This window comes from Ursus arctos, unplaced genomic scaffold (assembly GCF_023065955.2).
Source record: "Ursus arctos isolate Adak ecotype North America unplaced genomic scaffold, UrsArc2.0 scaffold_5, whole genome shotgun sequence".
Lineage (NCBI taxonomy): Eukaryota > Metazoa > Chordata > Mammalia > Carnivora > Ursidae > Ursus > Ursus arctos.
The window spans coordinates 12,984,777-13,009,358 of NW_026623067.1; the positions used below are offsets into that span (position 1 = coordinate 12,984,777).

Consider the following 24,582-nt stretch of genomic DNA (forward strand, 5'->3'; position numbering starts at 1 on the left):
TGTATCCTGGCTCCATGATTCTGGGTCAACTCCTTTAACTGTCTTCTCTGGTTGGGCCCAGAGAAGGGTTGTCATTGAGTGCATTTGAGAAGGTCAAGCTCAAGAAAAAGCCATCTGTCTCTGTCCCCCAATGTTACGATTGCAGGGCCATTAGATGGGTCTTGGCCAAGAACCCAAGGAAGTCAGCCTTCCTTCCGCCATCCCTTTGGGACCCCCAAGGGAGCAATGGCAGAGAAGAACAAGACACCAGAGGACTTTGGGCCTTGAACTATGGACCCTGAAGCCTGGGCCAGAGCCCAGAGCCTAGACTGCAGGCCCGAGGGGCTGCTTTCCCAGCCTGTACCTGTGATAGAGGTGAGCCGAGGGGCAGAGAGGACCAGCACCGGCTGACCCACAGCTACTTGGACAAAAGAGGAAGAGCAGTGGGCCCACCAGTGAGCAGGACCCCTCAACCCTGCAGGGCATGGACCAGCTGGCAGGAGCCGTTGTCACTGAGGACAGCGACAGGCCAAGCGCAAGCAGAGGCCTAGAGCTCCCACCCCTGCAAGAAACATGGTCTGTCCTTTTCTTTCTTCTGCAAATACACTCCGTCTAGCAGCTAGAGGTGAGGGTGACCAGGTGTGGAGAGCATCGGGGCCTCCTGCGCCCTGCCATCACCGACAGGTGCATGGCTCCCCTGCATCCTGACGACTGCTACCAAGATACAGCCCCCGGAACCGTGAAATGGGTGAGTAATGAAGTCGGCTCTGAGGACCAGTCACCCAGCACCCTGCGCCATCCCAGTTCTGATTTGGAACTATGCTCAGTTGTGTTGTTCGAGCTTTACAGACAGGGGTGCCCTCTGGTGCCCCACAGCCACGGGGTCTGGCTGGAGCCCACAATGCCACCACATGCCGAGTTTGACCGACAAGAGAGCAGCCCCGTCCGCCTTTCCCACAACCAAATGTTACTTGAAAGTCATGGCTCAAGTTGCCAAGGAGAATGGAGCCTGAGCTCGGCCCTCCTCCGTCTCTCCACATGGCTCTGCAGCTATGACTCCCCACGCTCCCCGCCCCCCAAGGCTCCAGGGGTCTGGGGTCCTTTGGCTGCGGCTGCACCTGAGTGGTTGGGCGACCCTGGGACCCCAAGCCGGGATGAGCCACACCCGCTCTTATGAGATCCACGTGACCAGGTCTCAAAGGAACGAGAGGCCTCTGAGAATATTCCAGCAGCACCCCCCACCCCACCCCGACCCACACACAATCCCCAGCTGCCTCCGCTTCTCGTCAAAGTACGTGTCCTCCCCCAAGTGCATGACATCACAGAGAAACAAACCCTTCTGGCCTGTGGGGGGAGGCAGGGTCACCCCGACTGGTGGGAGGAGGTAATCCCACCTGCCCGCCCAGGCTTTGTGGGAGGGGGGCTGGTCCATTTGGTGAATTCCCCCTGGAGAGGATGAGGCTCGGGGCACCGGCACCGTGGGCGCGGCCCGGGGCGAGCTGCCTTTCCCACCCTGCTGCCCCTTTAACCCCATCTGGTGCTCTTGTCAGGGCTCGTCCCAGCAGCACTTCGGAAAAAAATCCCTCGAAGGTGACGTTTTACATGTTTTACACGTTGAAAGTGCATTTCCTATTGAAATGACTTCCACAGTGATCAACAAAACATACATTTATAATGCAAAGGCCTCCCTCCCCAAACAGGGAAAAGTGGAAGAATTGTGTGAAGGCCGTGTGAATGTTCATGCACTGATCACAGCTACTACAAAGCCCTGGGCTGTCTGCAGAGGTGAGTCAGGCCGTGGGGGGCTCAGGAGTGGCTGGACACCCACTGGCTGCAAAGGTCAAGACGCCCTCATAACCAAAGTGGGGGTATTCCGGGACACTCCCTGAAAACTCAGATCTTCCCACTGATGAGCCTAAAGGTCACGGGGCTAAATACGTTTTCTTATTCTCCAGTGTCATACTCTGTAGTGACAGATGTGTGAGGACTTCTAAAGAAACTTCTGGCATGGAGACTGATTGCAAAGATGGAAAAATGTCCTGGGTCCTTCTGTTCTCGCTGGTGGCTGCCTGTGGCCCCACCAGTGAGGTGACCAGGAGTAAGGCCTCACCTGGGGGCAGGGGGCCGGTTTGCCATCTGGAGTTTCTTCCTGCCTCTCCAGGACCAGAGGAGCCAGGAGGACCCCCACTGCATGACATTTCTATGCTCTGGCAGCGGGGGGAAGGACTGGGGCACCCATCTGCCCCTTCCTCCCCCAGGGGGCACAGCACTGCTGGAGGGCCAGCCGGGGAGCTCTCTGCAAAGGCAAAGGCCTGGGTGAGCCTTGTGCCCACAGAGCGTAGCCTGCATTCCTGCTCTTGCTGAAGAGCCCAGCCCTTGGGCCCAGGGTCCCTGCCAACAGGAAGTCCCTGAGACCCAGGCGGGGTAGGGGGCACGGGCTTCCCAGGGCCCACCAGCGCGAGCAGGAAGTTGGCCAGGGCTCTATTAGCTGAGCAAACAGCACATTGCTCGGGAGGACGTGGTGGGTGAGGCCCTGGCGTGGATAGGGGTGAGGACAGGGTATATGAAGCCCACAGCAAAGCCTGTCTCTGTTCCCAGGACCAGCCATGAAGCTCACCGCTGCCTTCCTGGTGCTCTGCGTGGCTCTGCTCGGCCACCCCGGTGAGTGCTGCCTGCCTCAGTTCCCAGCTCCTCGCTGTGGGGCCCTGGTGGTGGCTCTGCTCGTCTCCTGGCCCCAACGGTAGCCGGTCCTGACCCTGTCGTCTCTGCCCACTCCTCGGCCTCCTACCCCCTAGGGCTTCCCATTCCTCTGAGCAGGAAGTCCTGCTCCTGCCCGGGGCCCTCAGGCTTCCTCTCATGTCCCTATGGGCCCTGGTATCTCCTTTTCACCCAACACCGGGGTGGGCCAATGCCAAGGCGGGCCCCGGTCTGGAACTACCTGTCTGCTCTCTGCCTCATCCTTCAAGGCACAGCGCAGGTGTCCCCTCCTCCGAGAAGCCTGCCTGGACCCCCACTCAGAGCTTTCTTCTCCTCTTTACACTCTTGGGCTGCCTCGTATGTGCCCCTGCCCAGCCACCTGCTCGCTGGGCCACGCCGATCTGTTTACATGGCTGCCTCTCCCAACCAGCTGGGGTCCCCCAGCTCACACAGGGCAGCTGTCAGCAAAGGAGGGGGTAGAGGGTGAGGGGTGCACGGCACCTCCTGGAGGAGACAGGCCCTTGGCAGGGCTCCGTGGAGCACCGGTCCAGATGGGGGCCTTCTTCTCTACCGTGTCTGCAGCCGCCACTCTCTTCCTGAGCTCGATGGCCAAGCCTGTGGCCTCCGCTTCACATGCCCTCAACCCTGCTGCAGAGGCTGGGGCAGCGGCGGTGGCCGGGGCAGGAGCCATGGCCGAGGCAGGAGCCATGGCCCCCCCCTTCCTCGGAGGCTTCAACCCCCTGAAGTTTATGCTGACCATCCTGGGGATCCCAGTGGAGCATCTCGTGGAGGGTTCCAGGAAGTGCGTGGCCGAGCTGGGCCCTGAGGCCATGGAGGCCATGGGGGCCGTGAAGGCGCTGCTGGTAATGGGGGCACCCTGCGCACTCCCCAGCCATCCTCAGGGAAACCTCACAGCCCGCCCCCAGGAGAAGCAGGATGGCCTTGGGTGGGGACGGGGTTGACCCCCTGGGAAAGGCAGGGGGGCTGCAGAGGGCCCCTGGGGGGAAGGTGTGACCCCTCCAGGAACCCCACCCTGAGTCCCCTCAGGTGCCCAGGGGCAGTGGGCTGGAGGAGAGCACACACCTGACGTCTCCTTTGCAGGGGGCCCTGACGTACATTGGCTGAGTCAAGGCTGGAGTGTCGCTGCTTGGAGGGGGGAGGGGGAGACAAGATGCTGCCACCTGCAGGCTGGGGACCTGCCGCCCCGCCCCGACCATCCGAGCCCTTCCCCTACTTGCAATAAACACGGAGAACAGCAGCTTTGGGGCTGATTTCTTCTTTCTTGCCTTGATACCAATCCCCGTTCCTCCCCCTGCCCAGAGCGATGGTGCTGCAGAAAGAGGGGGCTGGCGGTGGGATGGTCCCTACCCCTCAGGAGGTGCGCTGTGCCCAGATTACGTGTGTGGGGGGAGTGTGTGCATATGTGTGTGAGGGACATTATGACACTTGGCGGGTGACACAGAGCCAGCAACTAAAGGTGTTGGGCGTCAGGCAAGCGTTAGTTGGTTAAAACTGGGATTTTTTTCCCCACCTGTTAGGCTGTGCCTAACCGTCCAAACAAAGCCATTTGTTGCTAATACACGAAAGTTTTGTTTTTGTTTCTTCCCTGGAACAAGGCAGGATTGAAGGCTGCAGGAAGTCTGTCTTGTGTTTGGTTTTTCCCTGTGGTTTCTGGTAGTTTCAATGAAATAATTTAGTGGCTTCTACCAGAAGCATTTCTGGACAGATTCTCGGTATTGATGGGAAGGGGCCCAGAGCAGGATACTGACGTCTGTCTCAGGAGAAACTTCCCAGTAAATCCTTTTCTCATGATAACGTTTCCTGGGAAGGGCTCCCCCTGGCTTGACTAGCAACCCACCCACCATGGACAATCTGACTACATTTGCATCTGTTTTATATGAAAACACGGGTCTGGCTTTCTTCTGTTCCTACTTTGACAAGGACACTTGGATTTAAATGGGGGAGGATGCCTTTTGACAAGTTCACAGGCCAACTTAGAACAGGCAGCTCACTAGGACGCTGATCAAATTTAAATCTCCCATCAACACCACTGCCCCCGAGATTCTCAAGGGTTCTGGATCTTTGTGTATGGCTCTGGTCTGGACAAACATGAACCAGTAATGAGATGAATCACTCTGCATCTCTGGCGAAGAAGGCAGTGGGGACGTGACCGGACCTGAAAAGACCACAGGCCAACTCCTCCCGACATTACATATGGTCCTCGGTTGATGCACCAGATTCAAACGTTTGAGGGGATCGCGGGAAGGGCGCTCGTACTATGGGAGCTTGTTGGAACTGACGGTGGGCTTGGGGGCTCGGCCAAGGACCCTGTCCTGAGATGGCCCTGCAGCCTTCTACCTCTGGAGCCTTCCCAGGCAAGCACTGGACGGGCAATCACAGCACTTAGTAGAAGAGGGAGTCCGGGAGTAGCATGTGAAGCCCCGAGGCTAATGCAATGGCTTCCTCCCTGCTGTAGATTCCTGCAAAGAGACCAACCATAATCCCCGGGGAGGGAGGGAATATGGTGGAAAGCTAGATGTCCTTAAATATTTTGCCCATTTGACTTCGTAACTATGTAAATATTTTACATGATTCTAAAAGACAAAATAAATTAAAAAAAAAAACAACTTCTAAAAATTGAGATAATAAGAAATGAGAAATGAACCTAGCTTCGTTTCCAGTGGTGGGGAGTAACTCTTCCAGGGCACCTGGCTGGCTCTGTTGGAAGAGCGTGGGACTCTTGATCTCCGGGTCGTGAGTTCAAGTCCCACAGTGAGTGTGGAAATCAGTAATAAATAAATAAATAGACTTTAAAAAAAAAGAATAACTATTCCCAGTAACATGCAAATATTGTGATTTAAGTCTACATCCTGGGATGGGGTGGGTAGCATCCCAAGGATGAGAAGAACAGTAATAACAATTGAGCTTTTCTTGGTGGTGGTGTTGCCGTTCTCTGTATATTCTGTGATAAGACAAACGAGTAATTACATGAGTGTCGTTGAAACCTGAGATGTCTGGCAAAGTGGAAAGGAGGTGCTGATATAAAATTAATTGAGGTTTCACAAAAACTTTAGAACTCAAAATTCGAACAGAAAGTACAATCGCCTGGTGTATTCGATCTGTAAGGGGGAAAAATCTCTTATTTCTGTCCCCTGAAAGTTTCTAGAAACTTCAGAAACCGACCAATCCAGGAGCGATGAGAATCCTTGTACCCGGATTGTGGCTTCCAGATACCATTTCTCACTGAAGGAACCAGGAGTCTTTGGAGAAATGGCTGGTTCCAGATATGGGGCAGGAAATATAAAAGATGAACCTAGAACATTTTTTTATAACAGAATAGAAGCTGCTGAAGACTGCCAGAATTGTGCCAAAAAGACACAGGGACCAGTCTGAACACGTCTCTCACTGGCCAAGGATGGGGTAATTTGAACATCAGTAATGGTGGGAAGTGCAGTGACATTCATCAAATATGTTTAAATCCATATGTTTTTAATACAAAGGGAAAAAATAGCCTATTTGGCAAATTTTGGAGGACACAAGAAAATCAACCTATTATTCTGAAAACTGAAAAATATTTCAAAGTACAAAGTTAAAAAAATAAGAATTAAAAGACAACTGAGAAAAGATATGCAATACACATTAGCCGATAAGGGGTAAGTACCCTGAGTACATAAAGAATCATGAATTAACCAGAAAAGGACAAAAATCCTCAACAGGCATAAAATCATAAGAGGAACTCAAGATAGCAAAAAAAAAAAAAAAAAAAAAGCTTGTTTTAATAAGGGAAATATAAACAGAAATCACAATGGGTTACCATTATACCCATCAGATTGCCTAAAACTGAGATGAAAACGAGCATTGGCAAAGTTGGGGAACAATGGCAAAATCTTATAAACTTCTGGTGGGGCAGTAAGAAACCCTCTGGACAGGAGTAAGCATATCTAGTAAAGTCAAGCACACGCATGTCCCAACTCCTAGCAATTCCAACCCTCGAGATTATACTCCAGAGAAGCTCACACACACCTACCAGAATGTCCAGAGCAGATGGTTTGTTAAGGGTTGGGGGAAGGAGAAAGAAAACTAGGAACGACTCAAAGATACTTGCAGAGAAGGGTAGATGTTGGAATATGCAGACAAAGCAGTATCACAATGCAGCTTACAACTACACGCATTAGCAGGAGTGAATCTCAAAGAATTCAAGTCCCAGAAGAAATCATATGAAATGATTTTGTTTATGTTTTTGAGATAATTTATATACTGTAAAATTTACCATTTTAAAGTATACCATTTAGAGGGTTTTTAGAATATTCACAATGCTGTGCAACCATCGCTACTATCCAATTTCACATTTTTATCACTCCAAAGAGAAACTCAGGTCTTCTTTGGAGAATGTCTATTCAAATTCTTTACCCATTTTAAAATTGGGCTGTTTCTTCCTTGTTGAGTTGTAATTGTTCTTTATGTATTCTGGAGTTCTAGACTCATCGGCTACACGGTTTACAAATATTTTCTCCCATTCTGTGAACTATTGCTCCACATTCTTTTCCTTTGAAGCACAAAAGTTTCAATTCTGATGAAATCTAATTTATCTATTTTCCTTCCTTTGGTTGCTTGTACTTTAAGATGTCTTATCTAAGAAACTATGACTCAACCCAAGGTCATGAAGATTTATACTGATGTTTTTCCTAAGGAATTTTAGTTTTACTCTTACATTTAGTTTTTTTTTTTTTTTTGTATCCCTTTTAATTATTGTACATGGTGTGAGACTGAGGTCCAACTTCATTCTTTTGCTTGCGGATATTGTTGTCCAGCCCCATTTGTTGAAGACACTATTCCTTCCCCTAATAAAGTGTCTTGGTTACCTTTGTCTTGACCATAAATGTAAGGGTTTATTTCTGGTCTCTCGATTCAATTCCATTGATGTATATATGCTATCCTTAGGCCAACACCACACTTCTTTTTTTTTTTTTTAAAGATTTTGTTTTTTTATTTATTCGACAGAGATAGAGACAGCCAGCGAGAGAGGGATCACAAGCAGGGGGAGTGGGAGAGGAAGAAGCAGGCTCATAGCGGAGGAGCCTGATGTGGGGCTCGATCCCAGAACGCCGGGATCACGCCCTGAGCCGAAGGCAGACGCTTAACCGCTGTGCCACCCAGGCGCCCCCAACACCACACTTCTTGATTACTGAAGCTTTGTAATACATTTTGAACTCAGGAAGTTTGAGTCTTCCAACTTGTTCTTTTTCAATATTGTTTGGCTCTTTGGAGTTCCTTGGATTTCTGTGAATTTTAAGATCAACTTGTCAATTTCTGCAACAAACAAAAAGCTGGCTGGAACTATGATAGGACTACAACTGAGTCTATAGATCAATTTGGGGAGTATCGTCATCTTAATAGTATTAGGTGTTTCAGTCCATGAACATGAAAAGTCTTAACACTTATTTAGGTCTTCTTTCAATGCTTTATAATTTTCCGTGTACAAGTCTTCCATTTCTTTCATTAAACTTCTTAAGTATTTTACTCTATTATTATTGTAATGCAATTGCTTTAGTTTTTTATTTGTTCTTTGTAGTGAATAGAAATACAATGGTTTTTGTATATTGATCTTGTTTCTAATAACTTTACTGAAGTCATTTATTAGTTCTAATAGGTTTTTGGTGTATGGACTACTTGGGGTTTTCTATGTACAAGATCATGTCATCTGCAAATATAATTTTATTTCTTCCTCTCTGATCTTATTACTTTTTATTTCATTTTCAAGCCTTATTTCCCTGGCTAGAACTTCTGGTACAATGTTGAAGAGAAGTGATGAGTGAACATCTTGTCTTTTTTCTGATCTTAGAGGGAAAGCCTTCATACTCTTTCACCATTAAGTAGGATGTCAGTTGTAGGTTCCTTGAAAAAGCCCTTTATCAGGATGAGGAAGATCTCTCCCATTCTTAATTTGGTGTTTTGTTGTTGTTTTTAAATAAAAGGTTATAGAATTTTGTCAGTACATTTTCTGTGCCTAATGAAGTGATCCTGTGGTATCGCCTTCATACTATTGATAGAGTATATTACCTTAAGTGGGGATATTAAGCCAACCTGGCATTTTTTAGATAAAAATCCCATTTCATCATGGTGTATAGTCATTTTATATGTTGCTGGATTCAGTTTTCTGATATTTTGCTGAAGATTTTCCTAGCTTTATTCATAAGCAGCATTAGTGTGTAGTTTTCTTTCCATGTGACATCTTTCTTTGGCTTTGAGATCAGAGTAACACTGGTCTCACAGAAAGAGCTAAGTGTTCCTTCTTCTAATTTTTGGAAGGGATTGTGAAGAATAACTTATTCTTAAGTACCTGAAGGAAGTCACCAGTGAAACCATCTGGACCTGGGCTTTTCTTTCTACGTAGTTTTTATTTTTAATTCAATTTCTTATTATACATTTATTCAGATTTTCTATTTCTTGTCAGTTTTGGTAATTTGTCTAAGAATTTGTCTATTTCATCTACACAATCTCAGTCATTTGACAATTGTCCATAGTACTCCATAATAATCCTTCCTATTCTGTAAGGTTGGTAGTAATGTCCCCTCTTTTATTCTTGATTCTAGTAATATTTTTTTCCTGCTCAGCATAAGGCTCATCAATTTTGCTGATCTTTCCAAAGAATCAACTTTTTTTTCCTGCTCAGCATAAGGCTCATCAATTTTGCTGATCTTTCCAAAGAATCAACTTTTCTATCTGTTGACTTCTCTACTGTTTTTCTATTCTCTATTTCATTATTTTCCGCTCAAGTCCTTATTATGTCCCTTCTTCTGCTTGCTTTGGGTTTAACTTGCTTTTTGTTTTCCACTGTTTTGAAGTGGACGATTAGGTTATTGAGATCTTTTAAAATGTAGGTATTTACAGCTACAAATTTCCCTTTACTGCTTTCACTGCATCATGTAATTTTGGCGTGTTACGTCTTTTCTTTTATTTCAACGTATTTTCTAATTTCTCTTCAGATTTTTTTCTTCCTTTGGCCCAGTGGTATTTAGGAGTGTAGTTTAACTTCCACATATTTTCGAATTTCCCAACTTTCTTCCTAGCTCCCCTTCATTATGATCATGGAATATACTTGGTACAATCTCAATTCTTTAAACTTCTTGGTTTGTTTTATGGCATAGCCTATGGTCTACTGGAGAACGTTCCATGTACACTTGAGAATATGTATTCTGGTATGGGGAGGTAGAATGTTCTATACATGTCTGTTAAGTCTACTCGGTTTATAGTGTTGTTCAAGTATCCTATTTCTTTGTTGATCTTCTGCCTACTTGTTCTACCCATTGGGAATGGGGTATTGGACAACTATTAATGTTGACTGTCTATCCCTTTCATTGTTAGTTTTGCTCATGTAGGTTGTGGTTATCATTTAGCATTGCTCGTGATTATAAAACGTTCCTCTTTATCTCTAGTAATGTTTTTGGTTTTCAAGTCTAGTTTATCTTCTTAGTATAGCCACACCAACTTTCTTAGTTTGTTTGCATACCTTCTTCCATCCTTTTATTCAAAGTTGACTGTTTGCGTCTTTGAATCTGAAGTGTGTCTCCTGTAGTTAGCATATGGTTCGATTATTTTTATCCAGTCTGATCTTGTTTAATCCATTCACATTTAATATTATCAGATTTATGCCTGCCATTTTACTTTTTTTCAGTCTCACGCTCTTTATTCCTCCTTTACCACTTTTTGCATTAATATTTTCTAGTGTAATATTTTAATGATTTTAACAATTACATAAAACATAATTGAAAAAGTAGATTCATATATCCAAATTATCCCAAATATAGTTGTTTTCCCGTGAGTCAAATCATTAAAAAATTTTTTTGAAACCACATCAACAAAACCCGTTTATTCTTTTATAATCTATTTAACTTTGTAGCAAAAGCTTATCAACTTGTCTCCAAGAACATTTTCATTCAAGTACTCAATTCTTATGTCAGCTCTGGAGTAACATCAAATTCAAATTTGCATAATTTGAAAAGCAACTCTTAGCAAGATATCAACAAAGCGTTCTTCAAATTTTTCTTGTAGTTTTAGCAGCCAATTTACAAAATGTGGTGACGGTTAAAATTTGTTGGAAATATACAAAAATCAGCATTCTTGGTTTGTATCATGAAGTTCAATATAAATTCCTGTACCTGTCTGTGAAGGTCACAAATACTCTTTCCGCTCCTTGGAGCTTCAATTTTGGTTCACTCATATACAGACTGATACTGGTAAGAAAATGTGTATCATACTGACATGGTTTGCTTTTGATCACTGAATATTTAGCAAGCATTTCTTTTGTTGCAAGATAATCTTAAATTGGTATTACAACAACAGTAAACCATTGTTAAAGTTCCTTCATAATTTAACCAATGAGCATTAGTAAAGAAAACAAGATCATTAAACTGCTGTCTAGCCCTCCGAAGTCTTCACAAACTGGTGATGACGGTTCCTTGATTTGAAATTATATAAACTTAATTTTAACAACTACGACTTTTCAGTCTGTTTCAGAAAAGTGCAACTATTTTCAATAAGCATCATAAGGTGAAGCAAAACAATAAAGGAAATCCAGGCTCATTAAAATTCCAATAAACCCAGATTTTGGACCTAACATAGCTGAGCATTGCCTGTAGTGATAGAAACGATCTTTCTTCATATCTAGAAGAAATTCTTTGGCAGGTGTAAAAGACACAAAAATTTCTATGTCGTAAGTCTGATTTTAGGCTAAGAGTTCACATTTCTTTGTACATTTGAAAGTCCTTTAAGAAAAAGCATACACAAAGTATTACCTGGTGTCTTTTATATCACACAACTCATTGAAAGCTAGTAAGTACTTTCAACTATTAAATTTTGAACAATCTTTAAGAGTATCAGGAAGGTCTTCTATTCTATAGGTAACTGCTGGTATAACTGAAATGACTCCATTTTCTAACAAAGTTTCCATAATAGAAATATATTTTTTATATCATATCTCCATTAAAATGTTTTTTCCCGTGGAAGAATACAAACACTTTATAGCTGACCAAATCTACAAGCTCATACCCTGTTATAGCTTTTTATAAAAAAAACTTTCCGTTGGACTTCTAATTCTTATTTCAGCTGATTAATTTCACCTATTATTCTTTTTTGACTGTTGCCGGGAAACATTAAACTCAGTAAGTATTTGAAGGAAATGTATCTTACTGTTGCTCACTTTACTACCTTTAATTTTTTTTACACTGGTTTTCCTTTTCCTCTGATGCAACTACTTGTAATTGTCATTCACCATGAAATTCGTAATATACCTTCTAATCTTTATTGTTCCAGTTGTGGGACTAGCTCAGTTCTGTATCCGCACTGATTTTAAACTTAATAATTGGTCCATACTTACTTTTTTAAACCAGAAAAATAATTTATATTAAAATGAACAAAGGCATCTCAATTACTAATGATTTACATAGGCACAGTAATGCATGCTGCCGGCAGAAAGTACTCAAACATATTATAGTTACTTTGGTTAGTAAAATATTGTTAGGATAGAATCAGTTCTTTGACATCAACTGGTAATGTGTTTATGTGTGACACGAGCAAGACATTGGTTTCACATCTTACACAATGGGCCAGATAAAGGGAAATTTGGTCCTATCGCAACAAAATGGTTTCACTAAAACCAAAAAACACCTTACGGTTCGTCCCACTAGCCATATTTCAAGTGCTCAAAAGGCACACGTGGCTAGAGGCTACCAGACTGAACACAGGTCTAATCCTCTGCATGACAGGGAAACTCCGAATTCTTGGATTCCTGCCATTTGTTATGGGTTGCTCTATTAACCCATCTTCTAACGCCTATGAATTACTTCACTATTCAGTTAGGGACACACTGGATCTCTTTTGCAGACTAAACTCTGAATGAAAAATAATGCAAAATGAAGTGTAAGCTTGAGAAACAAAATTCTTAGCCTAAATGTTTTTGTGAGGTCAGTCAAGGAGAAAGGAGGGCCTTGGCAGCAAACACCTGAAGGGACGGTGAGTCAGGGTTTGCCTAATCGAAGTAATGAGTGACCGAACAAAACTCACTTACCTGTCTTTTCACCCACAAGTGATGAGGGACAAATCGAGATTCTTACTGATTCTGTTTCCTGAACGTTTCAAATTCTCCTTCCTTTTTTCTCTTACTGCCCTGACGCCATTCTCAGCTTATCCTCTGTGAACTGGACCATGCCAGAAGCCAATGAACTGGTTTTCCTGTTCTAATCCACCCTCCAGAGCACTGCTAGAGCAAATTCCTCAAATCCAAACCTGGTAACGCCGCTTCTATTTAAAACCCTTCTCAGGCTCTTTATCACCACCTACAGGATTAAGTTCAAACTTCAGCATGTGGCTCAGGGTTCCAAAAGCATCTGCGGTGTTTCCAGGCACTCCGCTAGTGCGGTTCCCACTGAAGACCCACCTCGTGTTCGAAATTCATAACTACGCACAATTTCACAAAGAGTTTTACTATATTCATCTGGGATGAATAACTTACTATTATTCATCTTGGAAACACGTTCTTAGTCCTTCGACACTAGCTCTAAGGTCACCTCTGGGAAATTTTACAGGCTCATGCAGACAGATTTGCTCCCTCCATACCTGGTACACCTTTAGCACATGTTACTTTAGATTATAGTGATCGATGAGTAACCTGAAGTCAGAGACCAGGGCTGATAAATCTCTATTTCCAATCTTAGCGCAGTGTCTGACAAGAAGAAATTCCAAGTATGGATCAGTATGGTGACCAAGAAAGGTACATTAAAAGAACCACTCTGGTCACCAAAATGGACCAACTACACAGAGCGCCCCCACCATCAGGGCTGTTCGAAGTTACCACTAGCAAGCATCACGTCAACGAGGAGAGGAGAAAGGTCCTGGTAACTCACAAAGCTCCCAATGTTGAGCACCTGCCCCTCACACCTGCATCGCTGCCCTGAGAACCAGCCACCTGCAACAGTGTGAATATTAAACGGGAAGCAAGCCCGCCCTGCAGGCTTCTTCCACCTGGCTTTGGTCACGCCATCTGACCAGGTTTTCAAGAATTACATAAAGCCCTTGGGGAACAGTACAAGCAGGTGTGCCACACACGGGAGATACCGAACGCACCAGGCTGTAGGGCTCGTGGACGAGGCATTACCTAAGAAGACACCACTGTGCTGACGGGCTCCTCGGGGCCTGCAGCGAACTCACTGTGCTAGGAAGGTTGACAATACCCTGCAGTAGGAACTCTCAAGCCCGCCCACCTCTGGGCACATTGGTGTAGTGAGCAAAATTTCTTACGACGGGCCCCAAATAATTTAACAGCTTTTTTTAATGCATTAGAGTGATTTGAAGTTTGCCGACTTTAAAAACTGCCATCTCCTTATTTGATTAAAAATGTTAAAATGTAACTAAAGAAACCACAGAAACTGGTTGACAAGCCACCTTGTCACCCAGCAGTTTTCCCAGTTCCTGCGGACTCGTTGGTTAGTCATCTGGGGAGCAATCTACTTAGAACATTTTATGTTTCACTCTTTGGAGGAAATTAACTTAGATATTTCTCAAACTCTCATAAAATTCTAATAAACTCTATCTTCTGTAAGATTCTTCTAACACGTAATCTGTTTATTAAAATTGTCTTTATGGTACTTAGGAAATTAAAAATCAACTTAAATTTGAATACCTAAATAATACTCCAAAATGGGAATTCTCAGTATATGTAACATTACAGAGAACACAAAAGCTTTACTAAATATATCTCACTTCTGTGTTCCCTTAGGTACTTGGCTCCTCTCAAGAACATAAACTAGAATTTATAAAGTAACATGGGCGTAATACTTCATTTCCTTTTTTATACACTTACTTTTTAATAAGACTTCTGTTACAGAGGTAAAATTACATATTAAGGATTAGGTAGAAAATGCCTACTTTAAAAAGTGGACATCTTGGCAAACATTCATTGTCATCTGATTTTAAATGATTTTTTTCTAGCATCTACATTAAAAATTCACATTTGTTATAGAAAGTAGTTTCTAAAAAACAAACAGACTTTTTCTGAAGAGTTGGGAAGTCACATTTTTAAAGTTTATATATACAATAAAATATACATGTGAAAAGTAAAACATCTAATCAATTAGTATAACCCCACCAACACAATGTTTGTCACCGTCTTTAAAAGCATTTATTTAAAATGTCAAACTCCTTCCAAAAGACGGAAGACACATGAGCCCATCTCTTATATTAACGAGGTATATGATAACAACGACAAAATTCCTAAATGCAAATGGACCATGAGTTGCCTCAGTATAAAAATGAACTTTGGCAAAGATAGGAGTCTTATCCAGAAAAACACAGCCAATGCACCATCTCCCCGCATCATGGCCCTCGTCCCCATTCACCCTTCCCCCTTTTCAAAGGGTGAGTTACAACCCTGTCCCAGATGACTCAGAATTTTAATTATGTGGTCTGCTAACCTTTATTCTTCTCAAACCTCAGTACTACAGCTATACAAATTACACTTTTAGAATATTTGAAACAGATATTGAATTTATTGGTTGGCTATGAGTAGGAAAATACATCAGTAAAGAAAAGAGACCCTGTATATAAATATAATACTAGCTAGTTACAATTTGACCAAGAAGGTTCCACTGAAAAGAACAGTAAAAGCCCTTGTTACCACCAGTCCATAGGTACATACTCGGTTTCCCATCACCCTTATCAAAGAGCTGCCTAGGCAAATGCGACATTCTTTGAGCTTAGTGCAGATAATGTGCTGGGTTTTGTTACATGAATGGTAAACAAAAATTAGTCCAGTGCATTACACAATATAATGTACTGTGAATAAAGACTACTCTATTTTAGACGCTACTTCAACATACCGGTTATTAAATTTTATGTAACCAAAAAGAAGAGCAAAGTGAACATCTTAAAATACTGTTTACAAGTAGGGGAGAAACACTTGCTAAAGGTGTTCTTCGAATTATCTGCAGCATTTGTACTGAGAATTCTGATTGGTTCATTAAAAGAACACACTGCTGTAACTATTTTGCCTAGGTTGGCTTTTGTCTTCTATAGGACATGACCCCCAAACCTTAAATCACTATGGAAACTAATTCCATGAATTTAAACAGTAAAAAAATGGAATACTACAACTGGAATTTATTACTGAAAACCTGGACCTTAGAAGAGCTTTGAAAGGCTAATTTCAACATTTAGAAGTGCATCCCAACCCAATTTAATAATGTCCTTAGGTTTCAAAGTGCTAACTCAAAATAAGCTTTCCTGGTGGTCACCAATCAAGAAGAAAAACACATTTCTTGGAGATGTTCCTTGCCTGTGTTCTAGGACTAGCAAAGTTGCAATCAACAATTTATTTCTACAACTTTAAATTATGCCATAAATTAATTTTGATGAACATTATTTAAATTCTCAATGCATAAATAATTACCAACAATACGGTAAAATGTACTTCAAGAGATTTACAACAAGGAATTGTGTGCCTCCAAATTTCTGATCAGTAAAAACAGAAAACATACCCCAAATTTTCTGTCAAACATTCATAAAACGGATTTATCCAGCAAGAACACTGAGATTACATTATGGCAACACCACATGAAATATATTTGTTACAGAATTTTGAAAAAAAATCTATACTGAGAAAACATACTAGTTTTTATTGCATTTTAAAGAGTATGGATTACTGGAAATTATCCAGGACACAGAAAATATTTAGAACACAAAACCTTGCTTAACAGAAGTATCTATTTTGGTGTGACTGTTTATTCCCTACAGACCCAAAATATTTCTTCCTCTTTTGAAGGTTACAGTCGTAAGTCTACACTCCTGGTTCAATTTATCACTACCTAAAGAAGATGGAGAGGCTGTTCAAACTGACCCACAGAATGCAGTATGCCCAGAAGAGGCAAGAACAAAGTTTCAAGACTTAACAGGCCCTTATATCTTACTATGCTGCCCCCAAATTCAAATATATTGCAGACAATAACAAATACAGATGAAAACGTTTTTGTGTAAAGCTCAAACCTTTAGCATCTAACAAGTGCACTCTAGTTCCAGCATCTATGAAAAGAATACATCCTCCATTAACAAATACAAACGAGTAAGTGCTTCTCCCCTCCCCCTCCATAAAGCTCTCTGGACCTGTTATCACATAATGCAGATAGTAGGAAAAGCGGTCTCCTTGCCTCATCAGTCCAACCAGCTCCAGCTCGCCTTCGCTGGAAATTGTCATGATGCACATTACCAACACAGTGTTTAGGAAAAATGAGTAAACACACCTTTTATTCACACTTTACAAAAAAAAAAAATAATAATAATAATAAAAAAAAAAAAAAAAAAAAAAAAAAACAAAAACCCCATAAAAAGTTATGCATTGGTTCTACATCAATAATACCAGCTTTCCAATGTACTGATTATAAACTGGACGTGTTTGGTGTCAGCACAACTTCAACAAAAAGCAAAAAATGAAAAGCCATCACAACGAAATCTTTAAAAACCTCAAAGGAAAAACCAGGTCCCAGACAAAGATTCAAGATCAAAACCTTTTGGGGAAAATTCTTTAAAAAAGAAAAAAAAAATCATTTATTTTAACAGTATGTAATTTTATTTTCTCTTAAAAACAGAATAAGCACATTTAAGTGCTGAATATTTTTCATAAAATTTTAAGTCATTATTCAAAATGACTCCTTTTCTGTATAAAAATTGTTAATAACATTTCAACATTTTTTTCTTACTGCTCACATGTTGTCCTTTTGCTCCCCTGCCTGCAGTTGAAACAAAAGCAGTTAGACCAAGTTCCCTCTGAATTCATATGATTTTTGAGAGAAGAATGAATGAGAACAGAATACATACAAGTTAACTTTGCAAAGTTAAAAGTTGGCTTGAATCTCTAATCTACTGCGGACACTACGGGTGAAGTCCACGGTACAACAGAACTTTTTTATCTTGGTTGACCTATTAAAATGACTTTGTCACTTTATAAATGATCTGAAGAATTGTCTTAGGGACTGGTTTTGAAAATACATCTCATTTATACTGCTTCATAAATGGAAAATTCACTTAAAAAAAAAAGGAATGATCAAAAAAAAAAAAAAAAAAACACGGAGACGAAGGAATCCATGGAAAACAGAAAGACTTCACATGATAGTCGTACTCTGGGTGGCGGACGGCACTGAGCAATGACACCAAGAAACAGTGCCTGGGTCTGCTGAGCAAAGACCCAGGGACCCACCCCATGAACATGTTCCAAGATGTGATATTCAATGCTTCACAATGGGAAAAAAGCCGCAGCTTATACAAAAGCGTTTTCATAAAATTCTCACAAATGTTCAACAGTATTTAAAAAATATAAAAGAGGATGCACAGATTCTCTCTGCATGCACAGGCAGTGCTCGGTGAGAACGACTTTAGGCAGGCACAGTGGAGAGAGGACAGGAAGTGTCTTAAAAAGGAGTTAAGAAGCTGCATCCAAGCAGCTGTTAATTTTTTAACTTAAAAAAGTTAAAGATTTAAAAATATCAGAATGTACATATATCAACCATTACATTCAGTCCATAAATGCCTACAGATCATTCACTGCTCAGCTTCTCTCTCCTGGTAGACAGCTTGTGTAAAAACCCAGGATTCATGGATAAGTTGCCTCTGGTCTGAGAAAATGTCCAAAGCTTTAAGCAGATTTCGATTTAAAGAGCCATGTTCTCAGTTTAAAAATAAAGTAGTACAAAAGGGCCAACAGAACCCCAACAGTGCAAATCATCAGCAGAGAAAGTCTGTTGCAACTTCTTTTACACGCTGGCCTTTATAACACATGAAACAGTAAAAAAACTTAGCCTTAGTTTACAATACAATCATTTCCAAATCTGATTTTTTTAGTACAAAATTTCATAAATCAGGTCTTCTGTGGATCATATACAATCATAAAGGCTAAAGTCAAAGTCTCTATTTTACAAACAAGTCTGAAAAGGGAGGGAGTAAAGTATGGAAGAATGGTCTCTGGATGTTATTACTGGCCTCAAAAAAGTAGTGCTACAGATTTCTGTGCAAAGAGAATATGCTGTTCAAACATTTTCCTATTTCAAGGCATGAAAATATTATATTGGATAGAAGAAACAGGAAAATTACTTGTAACAAATTAAAGAGAGGTGTAAACACCAATCCCTGTCTAACAGTATATAAAGCATATTGGGCTCAGAATTTGTCTGTTGCTAGCACCTGGCTTTCATACTATATCCTTATCAAATAATCAAGGTTGAAAATTCAAATCATCAAGGAAAAGGAAAAAAGAAACAAAACAAAACCAAACCCTGGTGGCCATACCTCACTCCCCTATATTCAGATTTTATGAGTTTACAAGTGAATTGAGGTCGTCCTCTGAAGGTACTTGACTACCTCCTGCCAGGAAGGTGAATGCCGTTAACTTGGGGCAGGAAAGGCAGTAAGAGCTCCAGTTGTGCAAAAAGTGAGAAGTGGTCGGAGGGGATGAGTGGGTGTGGGCAGCCGCTGATATTATTCTCAACTAGCCAATGGTGGTCCAGAGGTCCCAGGATGCCTAAAGTGTTCAGCTGAGGTTTCGAATAGAAGATGTAGTCAATTATACCCTGAAAAACAGAAGGAAAAAGAGAGGAGGCCTCACGTAAGCCAACCCTGAAACACTGAGCACTTTCAAGACACACCCTTACAGTCATGTTTGGTAAACAGAGAAAGGCACAAGCATGTGGGAAGAGGCAGTACTCCATAAACCGAACGGTCCCCCAGATGTCAAATCTAGCAGAATGAAGACAGTTTACGGATGATAATCATTCATTCTTCCTCCTTTCTGGTCCTTTTCACAATCTTTCATGAGACCTACAAGATCCTTCGTGGTATGGCCTCAGCTTCTTTCTTCAACTTGATTTGTACTATTTTCCCATGCTCACTACCGATTATCACACTAGCCCTTTTCTTTTGGCGGGGGGCGGGGGAGCTGGCAGGGGAGAAGGACATTCCTTGCAGGTGCCAAGCTCCTTCCTGCCCCAGGGCCTCCTTACATGTTGTTCCCTCTGCCTGGATCACTTTCTTCTATGTGTCATTTGGCTAATTTCTTCTCAATCTTCGTGCTGAGTTCAATCACTTTCGAAAGTCCTTCCTGAATCTTGCCCTCACCCACTTCCTACCTGCTACCACCTCCAAGTCTCTTCTCTTGCTCATGCGCACCCCGAGGTGTAACTACACACTCACGTGCGTGGTGGCCACTGGTCTCTCCCACCAGACTGTGAGCTCCACAAGGGCCGGGACATCTCTGCCCTGCACGCACCCAGCAGCACCCAGGCCCAGCACCGGGCACCCGGGTGAGCACCTCTCGGTTTGCCCCTCTCCTCCCTGTAACTTCAGCCTCTCCTCTACATGCTTTCAGCCCAAAATATTTAAGCAAATTCAAGTGTCTTCCTCTTATCTCTGTATCAGGAACAGAAAGAAAAAAAAAAAACCCTAATCTCTCCTACCTTTTGGTTATCACCCTCACCTCCTCTTCAATCTGCTTCAAATAACAATCACAATGTTGGTTTTTACTACCTCCTTGCCCAGTAATATTAACTCTCCACATTCTAGTCTCTGTGCCTCGCTCTCCAGTGAAGCATCTCTTACCAAGAGATTAGGAAGCTGAAAGCACACTTCTTTTTCCCCAGAAAGGCCTTCCTGCCTTTGCAGTTGGGCTCCTACACTGTCCTGGTTTTCCTCGTCTCTCTGGTTACTCTTCTGTCACTTACATGCTCCTTTTCCCCAGGGTCGGCTCGAGGCTCTCTTCAACTCCACACACTCTGTTCCCAGGGTTAAATCATTACCTACAGTACTGTGGCTCCTCCAAAGTCAAATTAAAAAAACTTCAAGCTTTTCAAGTTTCTCAAAGAAGTCTAACAGCCCTCCCCTCCGAAATTAAGACTCCGTTAACACTAGCATTTAGCACTCCAACACACAGTCTAACCTGAATGATTCTTCCTCCACGAGGTTAGAAACTATGATTCAAGAGCAGAAATGCAAAAGATGGTTAAAAAGAGCAGATGAATGCAAGTCGTAAACAACCACTGATATTAAAAATGAGGAGAAGCACTAAGGCAAGGCTCCATATTGTAAGCCGTTAACTGTGTATGAAGGCATATAAAGAGAAGATATATTTTTAAATGGCTAATATAAACCACATTTTGGCACTCAAGGAGTACAGTTTCAGTTAAATTAAAATACGAGAGATGAAATATGTCATTCCAACGGACACCAAATTAGATACCATGGTACTCTCTGAACAGCTGTTAGCAATGAGCATATAAGAAACATAACTGCCCGCAAACAGTGACAGTTAAACTCAGGATTTCCTATCATTATTTCATCCGATTTCTTACCCTGGAAATGATTCTAATGGGTACCTATCAAGTAGGAAAGGGACACCAATCACAGAAGAGTAATAAGAGAATACGGCTGTCAACTAATTCAAGATGGCTTACTTCCAGTCTGAACCCACATCCACGTTTCAAAGACATAATAAAGTTACAGAACTCTCCCAAAAAATGGAGGTTTAAAAAGTTTCTCAATCTCAAAAGTCACCTTGAAATCGAACGTGTAATTGGTGTAAGGCATCAGGCCACTCTCATAGGCACTCTTCAACTTGAAACCATGCGTGATCCTTCCATTGGTTGTCCCGTTTTTCCCATTACAGCTGAAGTTTGTAAGACTTTCATTATATCTCAGTTCCTTAAAGTCTTTATGATTTGTTTCTACTCCACCGGTGCTTAAATATTCTACAACACCTATAATGAAAATACAGGTACTCTGTTCATTGTCAAGTATAGCATGCAGTGTACAAAACTAAAAAAATGTAATAGTAAATACTTTAAACCATACATTCGCCCTTTCTAAAATGTTTGTTGTTGCTTTGTTCATTTTTTTACATTTCCCAGAACTTATCTAAGTCCATTTTTACATGGTTTTGATCCTAGTTTACTGAATATTTTATATTTTGCTGTGCTGCTGTTTCATATTTGTTAAACTAGTTTCTTATTTTTTTTAAATTGAGCTTTTTAAAATCTTTTCTTAAAAGACTTTATTTATTTGAGAGAGAACGAGCACAAGCAGGGGGAGCAGCAGAGGCAGAGGGAGAAGCAGACTCTCCACTGAGCAGGGAGCCGGACACGGGGCTCAATCCCAGGACCCTGGAATCATGACTTGAGCGGAAAACAGACACTTAACTCACTGAGCCACCCAGGTGCCCCTTGTTTTTACTTTTTAAAAAGAATTAAATCCATAATCGACATCTTAGTATCTAGGTTTCTGCGTATGTTGAATTATTTACTTGGTATAAAATGCCAAGATTAGGATTAAATGTGCCATTATACGTATTGCCAACTATGGAAGAGAATGCCACCAGCTAGATGGGCTCTGCAAATAGTTATTTTACTTTTCATTTAGTTAGCAAAGCTGGACACTTTCTCGTGTGTTTGCTATTAAAATACTGTATTTTTTTTTTAACACTGAAATGAGGCTTAATATGTATTATTTGACTAGAGTCTCTCTTTGCCCCTCGGAGACTCTACAGTTAAACAAGGCAGAGCACATGTAGAGAGACTGTCGGAGAACAACCCCCCACTGCTTCAGCAGCAGTGATCCCCGGACAGCTGCGTGAGGTGGCCAGAGGAATTATGGATCTGATACCTTTACTTGCCCTGAAAACAAATTTTAACAGTTTTTATCTTCTTCCTGGCCCTCATCCATCATGATGGCAATGAACTGCTTGTGAACTAACCACTCCAAGAGTGCTTGTACTTACGTGCTCAGGTACATGTGCAGAGGCAAGGAAAAGTACTTTGTGCGAATGACAGAGTATGCACGAGGAGTTGAAATACAAAAAGGAATACTTAGTCTGATATTACAAGAACTACGGTTTTGTTGACTGTACTATCCAGTGGAAAAGTATTCAAGAATAAGCCTTTCTGTATTCTTCTACGTTGTAATAAAAAATTAAGATCCCTGTTCTTTTTTTGTTCAAATTGCTAGCCTGATCTTTGTAAATAAAGGATCTCAACTGCCACCTAAGGCGTATTGGTATCGAGCCCACTGATATTAAGATCTTGTAAATAGCCATTTACACTGCATCATATTACTACATGCTGGAATCCCAGAGAAGCTATCTTAATAACCTTCTCAGAGTCTGGATTATATGTGACTTGGGGATAATGAAATATAATCATATGTTCTTTAACAAGTTATTTCAAGTTATCAACTACATGTTTATCAAAGATGATTAACGTCCTTCCTCCTTACGTTTTTGTAACATCATCTCGCTTTCAAAATAGTCTCCCTACTACACACACACAAAAAATGTTAAACCTGATTCATAGTTGCTGCTATAAGCTGAATTTTCGTTTTGACTAAATTTGGAATTACCAAAAACAATATATTACAAAAACATTTTAAGTCAAAAAAAGCATTCTATATAAAATATCTTTTCTTACCAGAATCTGGCAAAGAATTAAGATCTGCACATAACACCAGTGGAATAGTACCAAACTCTCCCAATACGGTGGACTGGAGGTTCCGCGAGGCTTTATCAATAATGTTCTTCACTTCTGAGAGGAACATCATAGTCTGAACCAACTTCACATCAGAGTATTCAGGGTCCCAATGCATGTGAGCGTTAGCCACAAGAATAAGTTGTTTTTCCGTTCCAAGATGTGGCTTTCCAGCTATATTAGATAAAAAGAAAACAAAGAGACAGACAAAACCCGCCCATCAGCCCATATATTCTTATAGGATCCGAAAGCAAGTAGCATACCTCAGAATCTCAGGAACAAAAAAGGACCCTAAAATTTACCTAACAGCCACCCACCTGATGACAACTCCACCGCAGCACAAACCTGAGAAACACTCCTCTATGCTCTGGCTGAACAGTGCGAGGTGGGCATTCACTGCTCGAACACACACAGCCCATTCTATCTGGGACAGCTTTATTTTTAAACAGTTGTCTCCATGAAACTTCTGGCTTCATTCAGATATCCTAAATTGAGCCTCACAAAATTACATCTACATCCTTTTTCTCAGATGTATTTAATGCAGGCGCTAAGTTCTATCTCTATTTTCTCTCCTTCAGGTTAAACATCTGCAGTCCCAACTGTCCCTCAAGTGACACAAGTTCCAGTTCTCGGCATCATGGTGACTCTAAATGTACCTTTAATTTGAGGTAAGTGGTCCATTTATCCAAAACTCAAAACGTTTAAAATAATGATTACAAGTAGGGCAGGAGAGAAGTTAGCTTACAGAGTATCCTTGCTGCCAAGAAATTACAGGAGGGCATGGAGTTCTTCTCTCTGAACCGTTATTTTAACTAATATTTACTTCAACATTTCTTTAATGTAAAAAATTATTGGGAGCAAAAAAAAAAACCCATTTTTTTCCTTTGGCTTTATGCCTTTCAAAGTTTGAAAAACTTTTCTGGGCACTGCCTTCTCATCTTAAGATTTGTGGTAGAGAAAAAGGGGTATGGTATTTTAGAAATGACTTAAATTCTCACTGAGTTTCTTCAGGTGTTAGACCAGACTATTAATACATAATCAATTCTTTGCTTTCTATTAAATTTTGGAGGTCAAATTTACAGGAAGTGAAAAGGTCACTCACATGACATTTCAATCAATTCCTTTCGAAGTTCTAGCAGTACTGCAACTCCAATGTTATCTTTTGTCATGACTCTGTTCAGCATAGCTTCAGACCCTTCTGAATTTGCCATTGCTAGCTGATTAAATTCAACAGTGTGTTTCTGAACCAAAGTAAATCTAAAACACAAACAAAACACACACACAAACATAGAATTGGGAATACCAAGGTATTAGCTCTGTGGGAAATGCAGTTTTCCCAAACTTCCTTAACAAATACGATGGC

General features: G+C 41.7%; 2 protein-coding genes across 3 annotated transcripts in view; one reads left to right on the plus strand and one right to left on the minus strand.

The window, feature by feature from the left end:
* The first annotated feature begins 2,482 nt into the window (after positions 1 to 2,482).
* On the plus strand, positions 2,483 to 3,919 carry SCGB3A1 (secretoglobin family 3A member 1). Its single transcript, XM_057307370.1, has 3 exons — positions 2,483 to 2,640; positions 3,259 to 3,539; positions 3,778 to 3,919. Exons 1-3 carry the CDS (start codon positions 2,586 to 2,588, stop codon positions 3,799 to 3,801), a joined length of 360 nt encoding a protein of 119 aa, XP_057163353.1. The 5' UTR covers positions 2,483 to 2,585; the 3' UTR covers positions 3,802 to 3,919.
* An 11,279-nt stretch (positions 3,920 to 15,198) lies between these two features.
* Positions 15,199 to 24,582, minus strand: part of CNOT6 (CCR4-NOT transcription complex subunit 6) — a 68,836-nt gene continuing 59,452 nt past the window's right edge. For both annotated transcript variants that reach the window (XM_026507703.4, XM_026507701.4), the window contains exons 9-12: positions 24,322 to 24,476; positions 23,163 to 23,393; positions 21,259 to 21,461; positions 15,199 to 19,283 (exon numbers count right to left, since the gene is read on the minus strand). In XM_026507703.4, the coding sequence (XP_026363488.1) occupies positions 19,071 to 19,283; positions 21,259 to 21,461; positions 23,163 to 23,393; positions 24,322 to 24,476 (802 nt within the window). In that variant the 3' untranslated portion in view covers positions 15,199 to 19,070. The remainder of the gene's footprint in view (positions 19,284 to 21,258; positions 21,462 to 23,162; positions 23,394 to 24,321; positions 24,477 to 24,582) is intronic.